The sequence below is a fragment of the Petromyzon marinus genome, chromosome 13, assembly GCF_048934315.1.
Source record: "Petromyzon marinus isolate PM22_M1 ecotype Great Lakes invasive population chromosome 13, UKy_Petmar_22M1.pri1.0, whole genome shotgun sequence".
Lineage (NCBI taxonomy): Eukaryota > Metazoa > Chordata > Hyperoartia > Petromyzontiformes > Petromyzontidae > Petromyzon > Petromyzon marinus.
Window position 1 is genome coordinate 10,299,089 of NC_133679.1, and position 25,998 is coordinate 10,325,086.

Genomic DNA, 25,998 nt, shown 5'->3' on the forward strand with positions numbered 1-25,998 from the left:
AGCTGGTGGAGGGAGGCAGTGGAGGAGAACACTTGTCTCAGTCAATCCCAGTCTTTTAGCTTTTTCGTGGGACGCGACAAACCCCTGGTGGCAATGTTAGCCGGCAGGACCCGGGAATAGCTTCAGCATTGGGTTCAGGACCCAGGGATCAAGTTAATTTCGCCGCTGGGGGCAGCGCCCTCTGTTATCTTACCCAGTGGCTAAACGGGAAACTTTTCCCAAGGGTCATAAAAGGTTGACGCCGACTCCCCTTTCACTCTCACTCAGGCCGTCCGTCCGTCCAAAATGTGTCGGGTGCTCTCAGCGTCTGGGCAGCTGAGAGCTGCTTTGGTCACCTTGGCATGCACCTGACATCATGCACACGAACCCAAGACTGCTATGCAAGCATTCTGTTTGCCTATTTCAAGAAGGCGGAGTGTGCAAGCCGGGCTCAAGTTCGGACGGTGTTGTAAAAAGACACGTGTCGCACTTCCCGCACTCGCGGGTCACTTGCGAGTGCCGGGATATTATTTGGTATCGGCAGGGGCCAAACGTCGGCACACGCGGAACCCGAAGACGTCTGCTGTCATTGCACCAGTGTGGCCTTCGGCTCCACGCTGCGCGGCGATTTGTTTTTGCCGCCGTTACATCAACGCCACGATGACGCCGTCGTCAAATGGGTTCATGTGGCCTCGCGGCAGCGCGATCACCACTTGTTGCGGAGGTTCGCGGATCGAGCCCAGTGGCCGCCGTGATCGATACCACGTGTGTTTGAGCCATGATGGTATGCGCCGTCTGATTTACAGTAGATGTTAAATCGTCCTTGACATCATTTGGGAGAGTAAGCTATTGCGTTCTGGCGTTATGGTCCAAGTTTGAAAAGAAAATAAATCTCGAAAATTACTCTGTTGGAACTTACATCGCCCACTGCTGAGAAAAATTGGCAGGACCCTCCATAAAAAAGAGTCATGAGACTCAGTGAGGCTTTCCTAGGCAAACAAGAATAGCTACGATACAGTATATATATAATACGTAGGGCTTACAATGCAAAGGTCGCCAGTTTGGTGCGATCTCCTGGCATGGAAAATTAAACAATTGGGCGGTTTCTTAAACCCCCCCGGCCACCTCTGTCCACTCAGCGGTATAGATGGACACAGCACGGTTCGTTGATTGGCAGGTCAAGTGTGGTGGGGTATAATGTGGGTACTTCTACCTCATCCACGATGTCTGGCCGGTGTGGAAGAGTAGGCCAAATTTCCGTCTCTAGAAGGTCCTTGTAGTGGAAGACCTTTAACAAGCGGTGGTGTGAACAAGCAGTTGCTGGATTGCACCTCCGCTCACCGTGTTTTATTTTACAACATGACAAGATTGCATAATGCATGTTTACTTGCACCAGAGCGTGGTTTTATGGACTTAAGCGTATGTTGGAATACGAATAACGTGGCAGCATGATGCTGATAAGCACAAATGGCCTTGTTAATCTGTATTTCTCATGAATGCAGAGCAAAACCAATGCACCAAATGCACTATAATGGCCTTAATGTTAGAGGCTAAGGGTTATAAAGAGATGTCATGAGATTCGCCCTCGGCAAAACATGATGAAGATAGTCCAAAACGATACGCTACAAATGAGGATAAAAAAACACATAAAAACATTCCGATACATTCTACAGCTTTGTTTAGTTTAACATATCTGTAAAAAAAAATGATGCACTGAAGCAAGTGATAGTTTGCCTATTTTAAAGTGTTATGTTAAGATGCGAATATAATTTTTCCATTGTTGTAAAGAGTAATATTGCATCTTCAAGAGTTAAACTCTCATGATCGACTTTTATTTTGTTGAGCAAAATATCTCATAAGGCGATTGGCTTGCCCGTATTCATTTTCAAATTCTACCGAATTAAAAGTAAAACGTAACGTGTCTCTGCGCTGTGCAATACAATTGTCCCTGAAAATATAAAACTCATGGTATCGTACTTCTACGATAGTTTCATTACGTCTTCTTTTAAAAAGGCAATCACAAAGAAGGATATCTCAGTATAACGTGTACGCCGGCACATTACCGAACATCACTCATGATTCTCCTGGGCTTCAGAAGTTAATTTTTTTGCATTGGTATAGTGACTTTTATAGGGCAGATAAGCAAAAAATTGGGTCTCGGCTGCACATTAGCTAAAGTCACGTCTGCTTAGGAATAACTCACTCTCTGTGCCTCTTTAACCATACTTCCACTATTACCATCATGCACCTTCCAATTTTTCACGTAATCATTGCAAGAGAGTCACTCAGCGAATCCGCGCTCTGCTTGTCAATAACCATCAGCGGGTTTCATACCACGTACATGACTGCTTAGATGTGGGTCAATAGCCTATCAGATGGGGCAGCCTGAAGGGCAGAAAATTAATCTATCTCCTGCACATGAATAATAAGAAATAAAGAGTTGCTAATTGACAAAAAAATACAATGAAATTATTATTTCATTACAAGGACAGCCTTACAGCCTTGCACGGTTGTTTTTGTTTAACGGATGTTGAAAATACTGTACATATTTTGTAACTGAACACAGAATCTGTTGAGAAATCTCACGGGAACGGCCGTACATGAGAATTTCACACAACATATCACAGAAAACTATTTCAGTTTTTGCATAGGTTTATAATGTTGTTTAGAGCTCCGATGTGTTTTGCGGTCTTTTGTGTTATTCGGCACGATGTCTAACGTTTCACTACCCGTGCTGTGAGCTTCTTCAGGATCTGAATTCAATAGCTTACTCTCTCCCTCGACTATACAGCATCTCCCAGAACGTGGAGCGAAACGTCGGACATCATGCCGAACAACACACAGCACAACCCTAACACAACATCTGAGAGCGACCCTTCGAATTGCCTTTATCTTTACACAATAAGGGGCACAGCGTCACATTTCAATTTGACAGAGCTGGAATTTTGCCAAATTAAGTGAAAGTCCAAACTGAGTAGTCTTTTTGCGTGCAGTTTTTGCAAACCAGGCTGAGACTATTAACGCACACTACATGAATGCAATTATTGAGGGCCAACCATATGTGTACCCAAGGATCTCAGCATTGCTGGCCCAATACTTTGCCATCTAAATCACCAGGCCACCTCTTGCTAAATGTCTCAAATAAAATTATCTTATTTTGTCTTCTATTTGTTATGCTAATTGCTATGTATTGCATCTGGAGATGCTTTATATTTAGATGCTGTGTAAATTAACGTAATAATTCATGTTCTAATTATTGTGGTGCACATTTAGATCAGTCACTGTTACATACCACTCCTACTTCACCCGGCAATACTTTTACAATAAAACAAAAAAATCTTTAATTCGTAATTGCATTTGGATTGATGTTAAAATGTACAAACTCACACAAAGCAACATATATCACATGATAAAATGCATTGCATTTGTTCGATATAAATGTAGGCCCATCAAACGTAAAATAAGTAAACAATTATAAAGTTGCTCTTAAAAAATCAAAAGGCTATTTAATTAAAATGATTGACTACCAGTTCTGAATTTGTAGCAAAACAGGTCCAATGAAGATGCTTGATGACAAGCAGAGAAGAAAAATGAATAAATAACAGTTGTTCATTACAAAAGTTATGCTAGATATTAAAATAATTGCTATTGACTAATTTCCTGCCACAGAAAACAAATTATGATGCTATAATGAAGTGCACGGGCAGACAATTTAACATTGTGCACAAATGGAAGTAAATTACATCAAAATCTAAAATAAGGCCAGCTAATCCTTCCATGAAAAAAAACAATTACTCTTGCAACGATTGCCCGTTTTGTCAATTAATTTGTTTATTAGACCCAAACCGGAGCGCAGCGGCGTGCAGGCAGAATGGGTCGATGAGCAAGAATTTAACGGAATTGTGGTCCTCAACGCTCGGGGGGCGGGGGGGAGTCAGAAAAGAGGATCGACAGGTGCAGGCTGCCGTGCAAGCCGTGACGCACAAGGGGAAGGGGGCAACTAGCCCCCCCCCCCACCACTCCCTCGCTTGGGGTCTCAGAGAGACGTCCCTGTCAACCGCAGCCTCCACCAGCGTCGGTTTGAAGGCCACGCAAGATCCAGGAAGACCCGCGGACAGGACGCCCAAGCAAACAATCATATTATACCATAATAGCAACCCCCCCCCCCATACAAGCAGGCAGGTGATAAAGGGTACGGTTGACATCACACTGAAGGGCTCATTGGTGCAGGCCGTGGCTCTTTGTGAAGAGAGATTTACCACAACAGGAATTGTCGATGACTTCAATATTGAGTATTAGTTTTCACTGACCTGCACCGTCAAGCACAATTAAGCAGGAATGCTTTGGTGAGTGATGGCAGTATAGGTGTCATTGGGAGTCTATGAGACGCTAAGCAGAAAGCAAAATGCCCTAATGTTTATATTTTTTTAAATTATGGGGGTTTTTTTTACCAATAATAAATTAACAAATAGCTTTACCTTTCACGCTCCATTACACATTCAATGCTGCTACTTAAAATGTAGGTTATTAAAACCGTAATACTGTAATGCACCAATGTGAGATAAAACTTTAGTTCATTATGTTACTACTCTAAGGATTATGCATAGACTCAAAAAACAATAAAAAGGCATTTGCTGAATGTGTGTTTAAATGACATCACTTGTCTAATAATGAACATAAATGTGGCATTTGAAAACAAATTTAGAATGAGTTATAATGAGACTGGTGATATATGTGCATAAGACCAGCTCCGTTTATGAACAAGCAAACAACGTTCTCTCTCAAACTCATGAGAGTAAATTTAGTGTTAATAAACTGGTAAAGGCATTTGAATTTTGGCAGTTATTTTCCTTCTTGTATTAACAGGTCAATTCAAATAATCCATGCAACATGCTTTAATTGGTTGGATTATTGGTTCAATTTGTACCTCATTAAAAACGTAATTTTGCAGTGATTACAACTTGAATTGAATCTTTATAAATTGTAATTAAGTTATACATTTATCGTAGAAATGGAAAATAGCATTCCCCATCGTCCTTTCATACTTTTTTGGTAAAAAATTAAATTAGCTGCAAGATAAGCAATAACTGAATTACAGCAGTAGAATTGTATCACGCTGTTTCACATTAATGTTTTATTTGGCTAGTTCTGGAGCATAAACACAATTACTTAACACAACCAATTTTATTTCCATTACAGCTGTTCAGTAGGCCTACAGTCTACGAACGTGTTCATTACATCCAGCGCAGCTGTCTTTGCAAAAGAATTGCAGTCGACGTTACAAAAAGATTGTTCATTACTTAAAATGTTGTCACAACTTCTGTTTCCCAAATACAAACAAGTTTAAGTGCCCTTACAACCAAATAAGTAATGGGGAGTGATTGCCTTAATTTGCAGTTTTGAACCTGTGTTGTAAATTCCACATTCCTATGGCTGCAAAGGCCTTTATCCAGGAGTGGCAAGACTGATGATGATGGCTCACATCAGAAAAACAGAACAATCACTATTCCTTTCCCACCAGGTGGTGCTCTGTTGGTGGCGGTGGTTTTACCAAAGAGGATTTGTCCTCCAATCTCATGATTGGGAGAGCTCTTGCTCGCCCAACTGATCCTCATAATCGACAAATTAATAAAGGACACTAGTTCCTCGGCACGCGCACAGGCAACAGCAACATTAAGTGGCACACAATTACTAAGTAGCAGTGTATCAATGACCACATTGGAGCAATGGCGCAGCAGTTATCACACTGGACAAAGAACCCATTGGCCTTGGTTTGAGTCATGGTCACAGTGATATTTAAACTAAGCTATTAAACTATAAACAACTTTTTTTATTTTACCACATAAGGCCCACTGAGCTAGATGGCTCTTTTTCAGAAGCGACCTAGCCACAAATGATAGCCCAACAAAGTGGCTTATCATGTGGACATTTATATCAGCTAAATACTCTAAACGCATGTTTCTAAATATGGGGGGAAAAACCAGATGACCCCGAGAAAAATTCACGTGACCATGGGAGAAGATGCAAACTCCAAATATACAGGTGTCAGGGTTGGATTGAACCCACGACCTCCTGTATACCAGGCCAGGTAGTTAACATCTTGCCACTATTAAACTCTGTCTCCTTTACCATCATACCCGGACCACCACCTCTCCACTGTCACCAACCACCCAATCCCCACCCTCCTTCCAGCAACAACTAAATGAATCACAAATTAATTACACTATAATTTACTGTTATTTGTCAATTTACTGCTGGAAGGTCTCCCAAAGCTGTTGGTTGTGGGGGTTGATTGACCATATTTCACCATGCTGGTCAGTGCACGTTAGTGAAATTGGAGTGGCAACGGGAGAGCCAAAGACAGGCTCAGATTTTACCCGCCACTAATGTTAGCCAAGAATCGAACTCAGGTCACTGGGTTCAGAGTTCAGTGTAATAACCATCACGTCACTGCTCCACCAACAATTAGGCATGAAGAAATAACAACAGTCACCGTGTGATGCAGTACCAGAGACAAGAACAGCAGCTACCTAACTTTCAAAGAAATCACATGCGGTTGAAAGTGTATGGAATTGCAAATTACAAGAAATATAGCAAACAAATAACAATTGTAAAGCACCTCTTAATAAAGGTGACAATTATAACGAGATGCAGAGTCATGATGATCGTGAATCATGATCTTTCTCTTTTACTTCACCAAGCTACGTTTGAGCACAAGCATCCATTGATGCTATCAGAAGAGCTGCTTTGTAAAGAAGTTGTAGAAGTTGTAAATACATCAGCCCATTAAAAACAAATATGTAAACGAAAGAGTCGTTATTTAGCAGATTGTGTGCCAACTATATGAAATATTTACAGGAGAACATTATAATACATTTGTGCCTTTTTTAAGAAGTTGCATTTATTAAGTCTGTATACATAGATAGATGTTATGATAAAGTGAATTAATGAATTCAAATGCACTTTAAAAAACAGTGCATTATTGCTCAATGTATTGCACCAAAACACTGAATAAATTGCAGATTTAAATTCTAAAATAAAATGTAAATAAGGGATTAAATATCACTAAGCAAGTTAGTTTTCACTAACAATCAGAATTTTCTTGGCTGCATAATTTTGCTGGAATATTCCCAATACAGCCCTTTGAGTGTTTTTTTTGTTCCAAACTGTGTAGATTCCCACAGACAAATGGAATTCCAAGCAAGTGACTTCACAAATCGTAACCACGAAAATGTACGCTCCCACTTTGCTTCATTGAATGCCACACCAGCACTCCTAGCTTCCCCATAGCTTGCACATTATTATCATGGTTACATTCACTATTCAATGGTGATTATTTACTGCATTCTGTTGCTAAATAAGATTTGTCTCCTATAGACAAACGTGATTTTAAAGCAAGTCACAGTTGGGACGTGTTGAAATTTAAAAAGACAGACAGTCCCAATTACATGAAATGTGTACAATGCATCATGTTTGAAAGTAACAGTGAAACCAGAAGGTGTACACTGAAAGTTGGGAACCCGCTCCTCGTGCTAAACTACATCAAATAACTTCTGAGCTTTCTGTTAAAACTGGAGAAAAACCGAAGCTTGTAAATGCCATTCAAAAGCCAAATTTCAAGTGGGCTTTCCAGCTCAGGGGCATACGGGGTGCGAGATAGGGCCTGACTTCTGCTCAGAGATTCGTTACACAGCCTGTCACGCTCAATCAACAGACCCACAGCCGATCTGGCCTCTCTCTTGCCTTCCACAACCACACTCCCATCGCTAATAAACACCGAAGAGGAAAAACAAAATTCCACCATCATATCACAATATGCTCCCAACCCCAAATCTGGTCTATGAAATTAATCTTTCTACAGGCCAAACATAATCGCCACATTAAACGGTGGCCGTTTAAATAATAAGTAGTTCCAGACCTCGTAATGCTAAATAGGACAAGAACGAACACAAAAATTAAAATAAGTGGGAACCATTTGTCGAATTGAAAATTATATAGTCTTCAACTTTAGTAACACTGAGAGCGCAAATATTCAGAACTAGACTGCAGAGTTATAAGTAGAATTTAAAAACGTAACAATTGAGATACATTTAATGAAGAGCAGTCAGAAGCTCTGCCAGAAAAAAATAATAATCCACAGACTCAAACTTATTACTTTTTTTTAATATCAGCGATGTACCTATCACTACATTACATGATCGTTACACGATTGGCATACAGAGACTGAACTTCAAAACAGATTCTAAATTTATTCGGTGCAGTCTACTTTTCAGTGGTAAGCTCTGAGACGCCTTTGACCGCATCTTGTATAATTTTACAATACAAATCGTCGATGGTGCTGCCGAGGTAATCAGCAATTAATTTTAATACGTCGCTGCAAGGTTCGTAATACAACTTGACACCCATGGAGAGGCGTTCGTAAACTGTCACAACGGAGCGAGACACCCATTTTGAGAGTGGCGTTTTTTCACTTCCAAAGTATCTCCTCAGTCACTGGTGTTGTTGAAATAGAATTCCTCTTACCGACTGCAGACAAAACACAAGTAATCCTTCATAGGACTGACAAGAAAAAGGCAACCTAATCACCCTAAATCTGTGGATGGCAGCAGCAGAATTTATAGAGTACTCATTTTGATGTTTTGCTTGATAACCCAAATATATGCTAATAACTCACAGTCGCCATTATGCGGTGACATGTTCCTATGTTTTTGAAATTAGATGTCCGAACCAAATTTGTGTTCTGATCCCACTATGTGATTGATGAAAACACATCCATTTAAAATTTGTAATCTTCCCATAACAAATGCCACAGAGGTGCTCGCATGTATCCATATTCTGCCAAAATATGCCGGATTTTGTTTGTTTGGATTTGAACATAATGATACCATTGCAATTTAATTACTTATTTCTACGTAGGCATATTTGTATTTTTCTTTTAAAGAAATTGATATTTGCATGTGCATACAAGGATCAGGGGGAGGAGTTGTTATTACCATTAAATTCAGTGTGCTTGTTAGGCCTCAAAATAGATTAAGACAATCTCATTAGGATTCCCAGGACCGGTTCTGTCTTTATTTATAAAAATCTGCTGAGACAGGGCAGTTCTGCCTGTTCTCATTGAAACCAATCACGCGGAAAGGTGCGGTGACCTCAATCGCTTTGGTATGGAAAACAAAAGGCTACGGAATAAACAAAATACACTCTCTCCTTGCCATCCCACAAGTCAGAACTTGCCACCCCCATTCCGAACGTGCACCACTGCTAAAGGTTTATTTCCCCTAAGGCCCCAGGCTATACATCTTGGATAGACATAAGCAATTACTACTCTTAAAGGGGTAAAGCTAAACAGGAAACATCAGAAGGGGGATATATTATCAACAGCACAGTGCTATGGTATTACAAAGTTCAACTTTTAGAACTGTGTCCATATTTCACTTTCAATTTATATCGCTGCGGAAGAGATGGCCCCTGGCAGCCGCCACTGACAATGGCACTTCCAGTAAGACGTTTTCTTTCATACACCAAAAGTGCATCGTGCCCAGAAGCAGCCCTTCAGAAAACGCTTCATCCAACGGCTTCACATACGCAAGTGCATAGCCCTTCACGTGAATATGCATCGCAATACCTCGCAATGGACTGGAGCAGTTTCTGCAGTGGTTAAAGCACTGCACTATGAACCCAAGCCCTACCTGAGTCCGATTCCTGACCACCGTTAACCCAATCAGTGAGTGATACCTGTACTAGTGCTTTCTCCTCCCCCCCTCGCCCACTCTCCCTTCACGAAGCCAGAGCAACACAGCAATGGTGAAGTATGGTCAAACAACTTCCAAAACCGATATGGAATGGACAGACCTTCATTCAGCAGTGGATTGACAATGTGCTGTAAAATTTTTATTTAAAGCTTTCGTGACTGCAAGGGATTCATATTCTTGGTTCTTTCGGTAAAGTCACGTCGAAGGGAAACAATAAAATAATAAAAATATAAAACAATAAAATTCTCACGACGTTTCGACAGCAACACAAGCAATCATCATCAGGTGTGAAAACGATTTCGGGTCTTAATTGATTGATCACGCTTAAGGTGGCTTTCAGACCGCATCCATTATTTTCGTCTCCCCCCTCCTCTTTTCCGAACATAGATGGACTCGTCCATCTGAACAAACTGTCAAATCGCTCTCCGTGGTGCTAACGTTAAAAATAACCGCCACTTTTTTCAAATTTTCTTGCTGTGGTTTTTCACACCTGATGATAATTGCTTGTGTTGCAGTCGAAACGTCGTGAGGATTTTATTGTTTTATATTTTTATTATTTTATTGTTTCCCTTCTACGTGACTTTACCGAAAGAACCAAGAATATAAATGGCCTGTAAATTAATTATTTAAATTAAATATATATTTAAACATTAAGGATTTTTACACGGCTCTAGTCCCTCAAGCTGGCAAACAGAATGTATAAATACATTTAATGTCGCGTAAAAAAGAGGCATAGAACATACAGTATGAATGAATATCATACGTGGAATTAGATTTAGGTGACTATACTTTATACACTGATTTCAATGGAAGTATTTTGTGCTCTACACCTATAACCTGCAGTGATATCACAAACTACTGATTTTATGTGTTTGTTAAAAACAAAAGATCTCCGTTTTAAAACGCAATATTATATCATGACAATGACTTCTGAATTCAATAATAAACTAAATGCCTACACATTTCACCTCAAGTTATAATTTACGTAATCGTCAATTTTTTACACCTAAATCACATCACTTGATCATCATTATTATAATCAACCATGGTCAATCCACTGCTGAATGAAGGCCACCCCAATCTGTCACCATCTCTCGCAATCCTGCGATGCAATGTTATACATATAAGTTACTGCACACAAGTAACATTAATACCAACGCATCTTCTATAAATGTTCATGCATGTTGCCCAATAGGAGGTAACGGTGTTTATCTCGTTATGAAAGCTCTTTAATCACTTAAACTGCAAAGTAAGCATGGCTCAACTCAAAGTCAACCCTGCGGGTAGCAATGTACATTGGTATTGCTCTTTCAATCGTCCAATTAATTAGCAGCTTTCTTTCTCATGGACAGATGGGCCCAACCCGCATTCCACTGATCCTCAGATCCTCAGAATTGCGGATCTGTGAAACTGGAGACAGTTCTGAAAGCCACACAAAACAAAAACACATCCGAGGCAAGGCTGGAACATGTCTTTAGAAAATTTTGCATGTGATCCAAACCCCACAAAAATTTAGTTATCAAATTGATTTTTTCAGGCTTGAATTAATCACTCTCGTCGGCTCACTGTTTTTTGCTTTATATATGAAAGCAATTTTTTTCAGGGCTCGGCAAAAGAAATGATTAACTGTATACTGTTATTTGAGTTCCAAAACGCATGACTTGCTTACTGTAGTACACCGACTATACACACACAAATAAATCATCTAAAATTATAAAATATGTTGCAAGAAACATGTACCTCCACTACATTCGATGGAATATGGGCACAGGGTGCAATTTTCAGAAACCAAAACTTGCATCGCAAATACCAACCAAGCATTTGTGTGTTTTCGAATAACATGAATCAAAACTTCAGGAATGTGAACCGATGGACAGGAATTTCGGGTATTATGCCCTTCTGCTAAAACACAAATGAACAAAAATGGTTGCCTGCTCTTTGCTTCATTACTTAGATTCACAAAGGAGGACTATATCTGCATCAATATTCACGTCGTTTTTGTTGCGTGCCAACTAACAGTGCAGTACCATTCATACAAAATGTGACCTTTTTGCTTATAATCTTTTTTTTTGCTGGGATGTGCGGTGCTGCACTATTAATTTGTGCAAGCCTGAGAGAAGTACAAGCCTTGACTGGAGGAAGTATATCTAGACAAGCCAGGCTTTCAATCAAAGAAATGACCAAGCAACCCACTCAAGGCATCAGCAGCCGAGACAGCACAAGGCACTCCAAATGACGAAGGGTCTGTCCACTTGACAGATGCCTGCTCATTTGTATCTTGTGTCGCCGCCGTGACTCGTTCAGAGTTGTCGATTGCATCAGAAGATTAAAAAACAGCGCAAGCAAGCGAACAACTGAAAGCACGTGCGGTTAAAATCCTTAACAAGGACTCTTAAGTGCAAAAATTCATCTCACGAAATTTTTTTTCCCAATTCCATAGGGAAGTAAATTTTTATACACGTAGTTTATCGCCGTTTGTTTTAACAAGGCAAAACGAACACCGGGATGGAACACCCTACGAACGACATGTTAACTTCTGCAATGGGATTGCCAATATCACTGAAGCAAGTAATCGATGCACGGACCCCCCCCCCCCCCACCGTGCTGAAGAGAGCAGGCCAGGCGAAGGCAGACTTTATAGGTAGCATCCAACCGCAACACAAGTGAAGCATTTTCATTTGACTAATTGGCTCGTAACCATCAGCAATTCAACCAGATGGACAGTGCAAGTCCCTGGGCAGCAGTAAGTAACTCAGGTGGATGCTGTGCAGTAATACGATGCCAGGATAATGGTAAATAGATCACAATGCATTGCCGGGAGAGACTTACTGCCCCCGTGCCTGGGTCATTTCTTTCTATCAAAGACAATTTAATTATGTCTGGGGATTTCTAAAGTGTCTAGGGCCCTCCCCTATAGCAACGGAGCTCATACAGGGCCCCTTCCAAAAGCCATCACTGCCAATAAACGCCGTGCCTGCTGCCTCCGTGGTCACGAGAACAAATGCACGCACAGAGCTCGTTTTTATTTTGGAAGTGTAAATATTAAAATTTCACAAATTAATTTGTTGTATAGAGTGACCGTTATAAATTAAACTTCAGCATTGTTATTATTTTGACGAATATCACTTGCTGCCCAAGTCAGTCATGGGGGAGTTCTTTGACCATACTTCACCGTGCGGATCAGCACAAGGTAGTTAAATAGAGGAAGGGGGGCGGTGTACGGTAAGGCCGAAGATTCGTACCGATATCACACGCCACCACGGTCACGTATAGCCAGAAATAAAAACTCAGGTCACTGGATATAAATCGCAGTGCACGATCCACTGCATTGCCACACCGCCCAGAAATGTGAGCTTTCTTGTGATTTGAAATGGTTTACTTTAACCTAGTATTTGGGAGACAACGGTTACAGGGACCTTCCCATAATATCACCAACGTTGGCACCAGCATACTCACCGTGACACTATGCTCAGAATTTTACGTTCTAAATCCTAGAGTAAACCACAATCTCAGGAGTATAAAGAAGCGATTAGTGCCCGTAAACATTCCGCTGTGCCACGCGGCGGCATGTGGAAGAAACCGTTAACGTGCAGTTGCTGCTCGATGGGTTTTTGTGCAGCGTTGCGTTGATATCATGAAAACGGGATTATGGTGCTCACGCTGTGTGTTGTGTACCGGCACTTGGGGCATTTTGAATGTTACACGTTTGAGCTTACGCTACACGTTGGGGTGGGGTTTTTTTTCCTTGAAAAAAATTAGGCAAGAATGATCATCGTCATAATCGTCAAAGCTAAACTAAATATATAAATAAATATGCAAATGCCTTGGCTTAATCTCCAAGCTGTCAGAAAGCGAAAAGTGACGTGGGGTCAAACAAAACGCTTCAAAACCAGGGGCGGAGCCAGGGTAGACAATTGTCATCCTCGAAAAAAATAAAAAAATCGAAAATCTGAAACATTCTGCGTTATAAGTGTACGACACTCGGTCTGGCGGACTCCGTGCAACTGCATTATCAGAGTGTGTCTAGTTCAACAGCCTGACTCTCTAATCATTCTTGAAATTTACATTTGTTGAATGTCACCCCGGGCTGAAAATCCTGGCTCCACCCCTGTTCATAACTGAACACAATCATTATTGGCCAGGGAAAAATGCTGATATCAGTGCACATGGATCACAGACGATGACCAAGTGCTACTGTATAATTTTCCACACTCACATTGTTACAAAACTTGAAAACTGTCACACATGGTAGATACACCAAAACTGCAGGTCACCTCACTCCTCCTTCTGCCTCTTCCCCTCGCACTGCTCGACTTTGGAATGCCCTCCCATCGTCTATGTTCCAAATTTCGCATATAGCCTTGCTCAAATAAAGAAAAACCCGTATAAACTCTTATTTATTACAACTATTATAGTGCCGTTTGTCTAATAGCCGCTTTGGTGTTTTGGGGCTTTTGACCCTGTACTCGGCAAACCGTGATACGAAAAAATCTAAAAACTTACAACGTTTACACATCTATACAAGAAACAGATAAACACTCTGGACCTTTCTCTAAAGAAAAAAAAAACCCACTGTATACCCAGTAAGAGGACCCCTAGTTCATTAGTAGATTTCTTGTGATCAATTACCATCGAGTAAACGTTGACCAATCAATTTAAGTGAACTTGCATTTCTCTTAATCCTTCCAAGAAAACACTGAAACATTCCATGTGTGGTGCTCATAATTAACTCACAGTTGCATACGCAGCAACCTTTTGTTTTAGCTCGAACTTTTAGACTCGCACGACGGTTCTTTTTCCATCAAGCATTGTTCACTCTTAGAGCCAGGGCACCATACCCACACGTGGTTCTCTGTGGCACAGGAATCGCCTGTACTTCGGTGAAAGGAAATATTTAAATAACTTGATAAATGGAACACATCTGTGAGTAAAATTGCCCTAAAAAGGAACAGAACATGTATAACAGGTGACAGTTCTGGGAGAAGAGCTGAAATAATAGAGGGAAGTGCCATTTCCCAAAACATCATCTATCCTTTACGTGAGTGACGTGCGGTGGTGAGGTCAATGGTTGGGGGAGGCACTGGCTGGTGTCAGAGCCAGATTCACACGCTGGAGGGGGGGGGGGCGTGGCCTCACTGAAATAAGTTACCTGGAGTATGGAAGGCGAGGACATGAAATGAAGGGGTCTACAAACATTACATTGGTGACATACTGAGATAGTAACAGGCACGCGCTTATTGCCTGCGCTCCATCCAGTTACTGAGGGGTTGCACAATCAGAGAGGAGGCTGAGCTCATCGCTGCCTCACCTCTCGTCTATTCCTGTATTTACAGCGGAGCTCCGCAAATTTTTTTCTTCTTTGGAGTATGACAGGTGAGGCTCTGCCTCCCCTGCCTCCCCTGACCGCACGTCCCTGCTTTACGTGGCAGTGTCATTTATGAATGTGTGGAGTTGTATCTGTCATTGTACTTGTGTACCGTTGCTAATGCGGTATCGCATGCAGTTTTAGTTTTTTCTACAAGGAAGTTGAGCGAGTTGAAAGGTAACTACAATTGATGCTCTTTCCGATCACGTTTGACAGCATATCATTCTCAATTTGTGATCAGTGCAGCCAAGAAAGCCTCGCCACATAACTATTGTACAATTGTCATAGTTCAAGGTCACAATTGAGTTAAAATTGCGATTATTTGTCATCTTACGTTCGCCATTTCAATGTCTGTCTCTTTTCCTGTCACGTTTGTAAGTTTTTTTTTTATTTGCCGATGATTTCAGCAAAACGTGAAATAATATATGATTACACGCACGATTCAATGTTATGCATCATAGAGTGTCAGAATCGATTGAATCAATGAATCAATGCATAGTCTCATGGCTTAATTGAAACCCATTTCAGAAATGAGGTGTGCAAGCTCCAAAATGAATCATGTAGTTTTTTTTTAAAGACGACTCAGCCTGAACAATGACAACAATTGCATTAGCATCACAAATAAATCAACACTCGAGCAGGATAAGTCAATATATGTTCTCCAGTACAGTATTGATTTTGAATTTGGCACAAACCTTGCTTCAAACACTGGTGTATTCTTCTATTTTGTTTGTGTCATTCAACCAATTATGTTCGTGACGGAAAATAATGTTATAACTTGCTAAGTTGTTGTCAATCTGAATCATTGTTATTACTGTATGATCATTACATTATTAAATTTATCACATCTGATTAGTTTTATCGCAATGTTCACATTGCCACGTATCGGTGCCGGGTGGCTCAACGGTAAAGCAAGCGGCTGGCAATCGGAAGGTTGACAGTTCAATTCCTGGTTGGGGGTTAAATCAGCAAATCATTCCTGCGGGGTCAATACAATGAGTATCACTTAATGGGAAAGTCAACAGTGGATGTCTTTCCCGCACCTCCGATTAGCATGGTTGGCTACATATGGTGCAAAAAAGTTCAACATACAAACATACATGGAGATCATCCCCACCATAGGAATGTGGAATGTCCACCACTGGCTCAAAGCTATAAATAGAAGATGAGCACTGCCTCAATGCTCCTTTGAGCAAGAAATCAGTGGCAATGCCAAAAACAATAAAACACCCCTCTACAGTATATGCACCTGGATAAACGAACTACCTATTATCGCATGGTTTGAATTCATATTTGTTTGAATGCTAATTTTGCAGCTATTTTTTTGGAATGGGCTATATATTAGTGGATCTTGTTATCCACATTTAGCCATGGAAATGACTTGTTATCCGTTCGGCTATATGCAGATACAGTCGTGGCATGGGGCATCCCAAAACTACTCAAGGATCCCCGATTCATTAAAACAATACAGTGTATCCAATATCAACTCAACTTTAAATCGTAATAAACATACAACGCCAACTACTCTCGATCATGTCAATCTCACCTGGATCTTATAAATATTGTCGATATCCCTTCTGTCATCTCAATTGGATTTTATCAATTCAAAAGTGGGCTCCCAAAAAATATTTCTGCACAGGGTCCCCAACAGGCCAGCACCAACCACTCCGCAGAAAAAAAGCAGATATTATACATGATCGTTGCAAGGATAATAGTAATTGCTGTGTATTTATTTTTGGTGTGCAGATAATAGCAAGAGCAGATACGAGCGGCACGGATAAAAGGAGTTTCACTGTGGCATGTCAAGTAAAAAATATAGAAAAGCAGACGGACTCCCTGAAGGTTCATCATGTAAGCGAGGCAAGTGGCTGATGTTGCAGAAGGGGAGGGAAAGCAGGTTGCGTTACAGCCCAGTCTCTCTGTCGCTGGCCGTCTGCCATTCTCAATGTTTGCATCCAGCCGACACTGACCCTCCTGGGACGGTACCTTTTGCCACTAATAAACCCACAGGCTTCCCAAGCTTATGCCAGACTTACAGCAAAGGTTGATGGGGGGGGGGGACAAAGGGATGGGGCAGATTACGGTAGAGAGGAACGATCATGGCGTTTAACTCTTTCATGCATTTGCCAAGACCACACTATTATCAAGCAGGTATTTTATGTAATACGTTGATTCCCCTTTGGCGGAGAGTCAGGTTTTTTTATACATCCATCATGCGTTGCTAATTTTATTATTGGCATTTTTCTGCCATTATTAATGCGGTGTGCTTTTCTGTTAAAGAAAAAAAGTGGAACTGAATGGCGCATATAACCTCCAAAGCAATGCCGTATTTCACATTGTGATTTAACTTCGCCCATGTGGCACCTTTGATTAATCTTGAAATTATATTTTCTTTCATCCTTGCAAATGATACACCAAATAACATGGCTACCGATCGCGTCGGTTATTGTTTTTTGCAGGTAAAAAAAAATATATATATATAACAGAGAGCCCCAAAACCTGCGCTAGAGTTACCGGTGCTTGAGCGATCACCGTAATCAGGCTCACCCTCTACCACAACTCGTCGAAAAGCCCTACCGTCGTATTTGTACGGCGTCTTTGTTCATCAAGTTACATGCATTTTTGCCTCCGTCGGCTGAACTTCGCGTGTGAATCGTACATCTTGTTTGCCCGCAACTATTGTGCTTGAATGTCAAAGTAACCCAGCAACAAGCTCATGAGATTGTGGCAGTCGCAGTGCCGTCGTTTCTACGTAGATCGTGACGTCACAACCAGGCCAAGCGCAATTGGTAGCGAGATCGCTCCCATTTTGGCTCAACCAAAATTTGGCCACGAACAGATATGCCGGATTAGGATATTTTCCACTTTCGTAAGAGACTGGTTGTTGCCATGCTGTTTCGGCACCTGCGTCGGTGCAGATAATAACAAGCAGGTAGCGTCTGCCCGCGGTGCTAGACACTGTCTGCAGAGACCGGGTAGAGAGGCCACACACAAAGCAGAAACTCTGCCAGAAGAGCAGGGGAGCAGCCACATTTTTAAAGTTTGAGTTGTCCTTCCAGAAAATGGGTCCCAGTGGTTATTGGTTCGATGACAGATAGGGTCCGTGAAGTTGGCGCTCTCCCCATTTCGCAGTTCTGCTGCACTATAACTTATATTGAATCCACGCAGCTACTGGCTACCGACTCGGTACTGAGCCAACTGTTTATGCGCGGCTGTGTAGCTAAAGATTCCGTCAGCATTATCAGCGTTTATGCCACCTTTGTGAGAGGCGAAAAATGTGGACTCAAAAAAATACCACGATATATGTGCAAAATTGTAGGCATCTCTTAGCCATTTCTAAAACTGTCAGGAGTGTCTGGGCACTCAGAATGGCTGTGCCCCTGCGGTAAAGATAGTTTACTTCTAAAATAATAAAACTCATTGCCAACAAACCATTTACTTAATGGAAAGAAGAAATTAACAGTGTATGCGATGAGTGTCCCTAAAGTAGGTAACAGCCGTTTTGCCGTAACGCGATGAAATGACTTAACTACAAGTTGACTTGAGCCCGGATATAATGCCTGGATAACTTGATGCTCCTTTACTCATGAAGCTAATCCAATCTGCGTTGCTCCCTCTCCTCTCAAGATTCAACAAACTCATCGACAACTTTTTCTTAACAGAAATATATAAGTAAAATTTGGCATACCATGTGCTATGAAGAAGGGTCATTGACTGATATGTTGCCAATTACATATATATTTAAGGCCACAATGTTATTGATGAATGTGGTGAGATGTTAACTGCTTCACGTGGTATACATGAGGTCGTGGGTTCGACCCCGACCATGACACCTGCTGTATATTTGGAGTTTGCATGTTCTCCCCGTGGTCGCGTGGATTTTTCTACGGGTCCTCTGGTTTTTCCCTTCACATTTAGAAACATGCGTTTAGAGTATTTGGCTGCAATACATTTTGACATAAGCCACTTCGTTGTGCTATCATTTGTGGCCAGGTCGTTTCTGAAAAAGAGCGACATAGATCAGTGAGTCTTACCTGGTAAAAATATAATTTTATTTAAAATGTATTTGGTTTTGTTGATTGTGCTTGTGCACCTCTGCTAAAGCAGGATGGCCGAATAATTTGTTTAATTTTAAAGATTAATTTCTCTGAAGGTAGAAACTTTCCCCCATCTAGGATATGCTGGAGCCTTTACCTCTCAGACATGAAGGTTTTTTGTGAGAGAATCATGGAAAGTGCAACCCCTGACTCAGGTGGAATGGGAACAGCACTTTGCGAAGGGACCTCAGTAAGGAACAGAGAGCCACCTTCTCTGGTTGGGATACTATGAGAGGCCATTCACCAAACAAATGCTTGAATTTCTCATATTTGCCTAGCCAATGTGATGACGAGCAGGAATGCTACCTTGAGAGTTCAGATCTTCTCCGTCACAGGAGCCAATGGCTCAAATGGCAGCTTCGTGAGAGCATGAACCACTAACTGCAGATCTCAGACCACAAGCAAAGTCTTCCTTGGAGACCTGTCCAATGATGTGACCCACAGCAATCTGGCAAGGATGGGAGACTGTCGCACTAAAGCACACTCAATAGGGGCATGATATGCCTATAACGTAGAGATACACACCCTGATTGATGCAATTGGCTTGTCCCAGTGGATCTCTTGCTGTAGATGCTAAGCCACTATCGGCAGGCCACATGTAATTGGGTTTTACAGCCTTCTTGATGCACCATTGGCAGAATGCTCTCCAATGATTCCTGTAGACACCTGTCGTGAACTGCTCTCTGGAAGGGAGCAGGAGGGACTGCACGTGCTCTAAAAGACCGAGCTTATTGAACTTCATCCTCTCAATCTCCAGGCAGCCAAGTGAAACACTCTTGACATCTGGATGGAGCTGACCTCCTTGGTTAAGCGGATCGTTCCACTGCAGCAACGGCTAAGAAGGGTGGATGAAGATCTCCGGTGGATTGGAGAACCAGGAGCTCCTTGCACATTTGGGAGCAATCAACAACAGCAGAGCACTGTCCTATAGAATCTCGCACCGCAAGCTGCGAACAATGCTGGCTGTGATGTGCATAACACCCGAAACTAAACTATAAACTAAATTTGTATTTTAGCAGGTAAGGCCCACTGAGCTGTATAGCTATTTTTCAGAAGTGACCAGGCCACAAACGATAGCTCAACGAAATGGCTACTTACGTGGAAATTTATAGCAGCCAAATACCCCCTCTATCCACTGCAAATACAGCAACTAGCAGTTGTGATTGCACCCAAATTGCAACAAACGTCACAGAATACAGAGACACGTAGAAAGTGTGGGATGGACCGAGTAAGGTAATGATAGTGACAAAGAAACTCTGAATATGAAGGCACGGGGTTTGAAGAAGAAGACGGTTTTGAGGAGAAACTCTAAAGCAAAAGGAGAAGTCGTCGCTTGCATAGCTCTTGGAGTCCTCGTCCATGAGCAGAACCTTGGCTGTTACTGCTCGTGGCCTGATGTGCACAAATCGATGGAGAGGAGACCAAAGTGCACGTTGAGACCCTGGAACATGGACAGGTCGTGTGTCCACTCGCCTAGGTCCAGCCATGTTTGACGAGGTGATCAGCCGGGGTTTTGTCGACTACCACAAGATGGATGCTCTGACAGAGATCCCACTGTTCTCAGCCCTAGACAGTAACTCCCAGGCCTCTTGCATGAGGGCTTTGAAGCGTCGTGAGCTTTGATGGTTTATCATTTGAACAGAAGGAAGGGTGTGGGCAAAAAAAAACCTCCCAAACACCATTAGCAATGTTTCTACTGCTTGTCTGAGGAGAAGGAGGCTTGATAGGGCTGCCTTGAAGAACACCATCTTCAGGCCTTGCTGTGAGCCACATACAGGCAATCCTGAGATGATTGTTCATAGTAGGTGGACTGTTGGATGTGGAGAGATGCAGGCCAAGCCTTGGACCACAAGCTGTTAAACGATCGATGTGGTTTCTTAAATTCCTTGTTGGTGTCAGAAGTTATTTAACCTTTCTGGTAGGTCCTCATAAACAGTATCCTGCCATCGAGTGACTATGAAGCACGCAAAGCATTTTGAATGGAAATCGCCATTGAAAAGTGCCGTTCCACACCGAAATATTCCAACGGAGTTGACAAAGAAACAAGGCATTCCAGCGAGTTGGATGGCCAGAGTGAAAACACATTTTATCATAAGATTAAGAAAGAAACTAAATTCAAATCGTGGTAAAAAATATGATTCCACTCTGCTTAATGGCTTTTGAAAGAAAGAGAGAGGGGGATGGTCACGGTGAGGCCACGTGTTGACCGGGCGCATCTACTGACAGCACGCTCGTATTGTTGAGTTGTCCTCTCTCTGCAGACAGTGGCTATCACCATAGGAAGATGCGATCTGTTTTGATTAATTCTATTAATGAGTATGGAAATATGCTTAGGAGCTAAAGGCCAATGTCGAGGTCTGCTTGCCATGAGAGGGCCTCAGGAGAGAGTTCACGTAGTTTTGCTTTTCCTCCGTTGAAGGAGCACAGACTACACGTCCAAAGTTTGGGTTGCGTGGCCATAATTGCACTGTGGCTTGTCTTTAATTCTCCTTAATGTACACCTACATGGGCACAAATTCCAATGGATGCAAATATGTGTTTATGACAATCTAAGATGCTATGACATGTCTAGCTCTTCAGAAGCACCACTGATATTTTACGAATTAATTTTTTTGATGAAACGTTCTTCCATCGGGTTATAACACTTTTACTTATTTAAAGACACCAAGAAAAATAACCGTTTATTCTTCCAACTTTTTTGAGTTTTTTATCCCAATTTGTGCTGTCAGCATCATGCCAGGAGGTGAAGAATCCATTCGGAAATCTCACAGAGCAGTGCAACCCTCATGACAGAGAATGGCCCACAGAAGCAGATATCACGAAACTACCTCTGAAATCTCTTTAAGTGGCCTCTGTTCCCGACAGTACAGGGCATCAATTTACAGCATTCCTGCCATCCCATGGCAGTCAAACCCATATTATAAATGCTCAGAGCTGGCATTAACCAATGTAAGGGCAAAGACAAATTGAATATGATGGTTTATTCTACAGTTTTGGTTATTGACCTAAGACCGTTAATGCACTAGAGTTGAGAAGCAGTTTAATCGCATGTGGCTGCCTGGATTCAAATACAGGTTATCAGCATTGTCAGCGCAGCACGCTGTCTTCTGTGCTATCGGCCACCTCCTTCAAACCAAAATTCATTTGATAGGGTTTTTTGTGTGTAGCCATTCATGACTTGGCCTGAGACCTTCAACTCATTACACTTGAGGATTCAGTTTTAATCACGGGTGGCTGCCTGATTTTGAAAGCAAACATCTCAGCATGGTCCACTCTGACCTCTGAGCCACGAAAGGCACACCCTTACATCTAAAATTGAACATTAATTCGATAAGTCCAATATGAAGCTGGCCTGAGATATTACTTGATCAACTAGGCCTAAACTCAGTACCTGTCTCACAAGTGGTCAGGCAAGGTGCTGGTGCCACCACCCCACTCACTGTATGTTATACTCACATACCTGGTTGAACACAAATAAAGTATGTGTTCGCTAACAACATTGCTCAACGAAGCTGGGATCATTTAATTGGTATTATATTCTAACAGCACTTTCCTCAACAGTCTGTTAAGGCTATTCTGGGGAATTTTCGTCTTTGTGTATGCGTGTGTGTATGCATGCATGTGTGTGCATCTGTGTGCGTGTGTATTTATAACTTAAGATAGAGTGTATGCGTTGTTCACTCACCGCTAGAGCAATCTGTCCCACCCCAGCCAGGTTCACACTGACACGTGTCAGGAGCGACGCATCTTCCATGGACACATTGAGATGTGCATTCAGCTGCGGAAAGCAAACGGCATACGTGAGCGCAGACCGATTACAAGCGTGCACATTATTAAGCAACGCGGGGGGGCATGGCAGATGAGCAAAGGCAAGGCTGCTTTATCTTCTCAGGGTACCCGTAAGAGTACACGGATGTACGCACAAAGGGGAAGTATGTGTGAGGGGGCACATCGCAGCCGGATGACTTTTGAGCACATGAAGAAGCAATTTCATTAGTGAGAAATGCCTTTTTATTGCCATTTTTGGCAGGGTCATCTATAGGCCACTGCAATATATATAAAAAAGCTGCAGCTCTTTGCCAATCCTTAAAGCACACACCACTGACATGGACATTGTCTGTTTAAGAATCACAGCGCTTCAGAACGTACAAAAGTAGGCAATTAAAAAAAATTGATGCCTGGGCTAAAAGTCACTAAGAACCATCGGGATAGCATCATTACACTCATCGAGTAATTTTTTTGATAAACTCAGCCTATCATTATGGATGTTAATGAAGCAGTCAGCTCATTTAATACTTTCTAAAGGCAAGATTGTTATTAATATTGTTTCATTTTCCCAATCAATTTGCAGGCGAACTACCAAATTGTAATGGTTTAGATCCAATTTGATATACTTTGCCACGTCTGATTGACTATATTAACCATGAGTAAGTTCGCTAGTTAAAGCTCTACTTACGCATGCAAGATTTATCAGATTCAATTGAACCAATGCCAGCCAGATGAGCAATACAAGTTAGCATCATGTTTCTTCAACAAATCTGTTCAATTAATGTTAACATGAGGAGTATCAAAGCAGTGAATCTTATTATTTCATCATAAATTAATTGTGGAATTAATTAATTGTGCAATTTATTCATTATATCTCAAAGTACATTGCATGTATATTTTATGTATGTTTTTTTTTTATATTGACATAGTACCATAACTACCATTAGTCAGTGGTAAAACACATTTATAATACAATTTCATGAATATTTGCAATATTCCCTTTGCTCATGTATAAACTTATTTATGATTGACTTATAAAAATGTAAAGGTGCACCCTGCAGTTTCCTGCTCTCGCTATTTCTGGTGGCAGAACCTCCTTTAGAAGAAATTATAGAGAGATCCCCTTTAAAGGGCATATGGCCTTTACCTCCACACTGACCAGATGTCTCGGAAGACATGGGAGTACCCCCCACCCACCCCCCCGAACCCCCCACCATAATTCATCAAACACAACTTTGCCAGTCGACTAAGTGTAGCGTACCCCCATTGGTACTGCTGGGTGGACACACAGGCGGGGATGATTATTAAGAAGGTTGCAATTACGATCTAAAGCTTTCGTGACTGCAAGGATTCGTCTTCTTGGTTCTTTCGGTAAAGTCACGTAGAATGAGAAAAAAACAATAAAAACAAAATAAGACAATAAAATTCTCACGACGTTTCGGCCACAACACAAGTAGCCGTCCCAACAGTTCTGTTCCTTCACCTGAAAAAGGCTACTTGTGTTGTGGCCGAAACGTCGTGAGAATTTTATTGTCTTATTTTATTGTTTTATTCTCATTCTACGTGACTTTACCGAAAGAACCAAAGAAGAAGGTTGCAATTATTTCAGTTGCTACTCCAGGAGAACGAATTCAACTGGTGATCTCTGGTTTGCATGTCGAATGGTGGTGCTCACCGACACCACAGCAGCATCCACTCTTCATAAAGCAGCATTGTGCGTCAACAATCTTGGGCTAAACATATTGGAATGTCACCACAAATCTCACAGGCAGGCCACAAGTCAATATGATCCAGTCGGCTCTCGCGAGACGAAAAAGCCAAAGAACGTTTTCCTTAAGAATTCAAAGGCGACATGTTGTTCAAAGTGTTGCTTTCGACCCTTGAGGCCATGTCTGTGTAGTTGTCAGCCCATGCCCTTAACAAATTAATTAAGATAAATAACACAGTCTGGGAATTGTTTAATAAGATAGCTGCTCTGTTGTGGTGAGGATTTTTGTTCACCATCAATTTTAAGCGCGTAATTATTGGCTCGTAGAGTTTTGTTTATCGCTATTTTCTAAGAAGTGCACACACACAACCGTTGTTTTCCCATAAAACCCAGAGAGACGAGAAATGTTCCACTTTTGGTTCATTCTCATGCCTACACATTATCTCGACCCACTGCCCATCATTCCTTTAAAGGCAGCATTAAGAATGCATACTTTTGGGCATTTTTTTTCATGGCACTAAATATTAAATTGGATTTTTCAACACTCTGCACCTAAACATTTTTTTACTAGGACTGAGGAAAAGCACCCACAAACTTAAGCCCAAAGGAAAGCCCGGGAGGAAAATTAGACTTTGAAATACATGGAGAGATTATGTTCAATTATTTTACGCATTTTTTGGGCGGGGAGGGGGGGAACGCAATGATGATTTGAGTAGGAACGCAATATCACGAATTGTTGTAGGATTTTAGTGTCGGCTGAATCTGGCCAGGCCAGAGTTTGCCTTATGCACTGGGTTATTACCTATGCCAGGAAGCTGCAAGATAATTAAGTTAACTAAATCACACGTAAGGGACCCAAAAACCCTACACATTTTGAAATATGATGATGCTCTCCAGGTTGATGCCCCTAGAGCAATGCCTGTATTTACAATCGTTTACCCAACCAAATTGCCTGTTCATTATCATAATCATTACCGAATTATTTCACAACATATACGCACCCAGCAATTTAACGAACACCTAACAAAATAACCCTAGCGTCTGCTCCCCACTTTGAAAATCTAATTTGAGAAAAAAGTAGTAAACAAAAATGTTCCAGTGGACATAAAACCACAATATATTATGCACAATACTATATGCTACGTAATTGTAACAAAGGCCTTTCGGGAAACATTAAGCAGCCACTTACGCAGCATTTGGCTGAAAGGAAAAAGTGCTGTTTAACTTATTAAAGCCTGGAGCATGACAGTCATTACAGGAGCTTAAAGTTTCATGATATTATTTATTTAAAAGCTACATCACAAGGCTTTAGGACCAGCACATAGGACG

At 41.5% G+C, this 25,998-nt stretch overlaps 1 protein-coding gene across 4 annotated transcripts in view; it reads right to left on the bottom strand.

The window, feature by feature from the left end:
• Window positions 1-25,998, bottom strand: part of MEGF10 (multiple EGF like domains 10) — a 181,742-nt gene that overhangs the window by 81,302 nt on the left and 74,442 nt on the right. For all 4 annotated transcript variants that reach the window (XM_032953472.2, XM_032953473.2, XM_032953471.2 and 1 more), the window contains exon 5: window positions 22,879-22,971. In XM_032953472.2, the coding sequence (XP_032809363.2) occupies window positions 22,879-22,971 (93 nt within the window). The remainder of the gene's footprint in view (window positions 1-22,878; window positions 22,972-25,998) is intronic.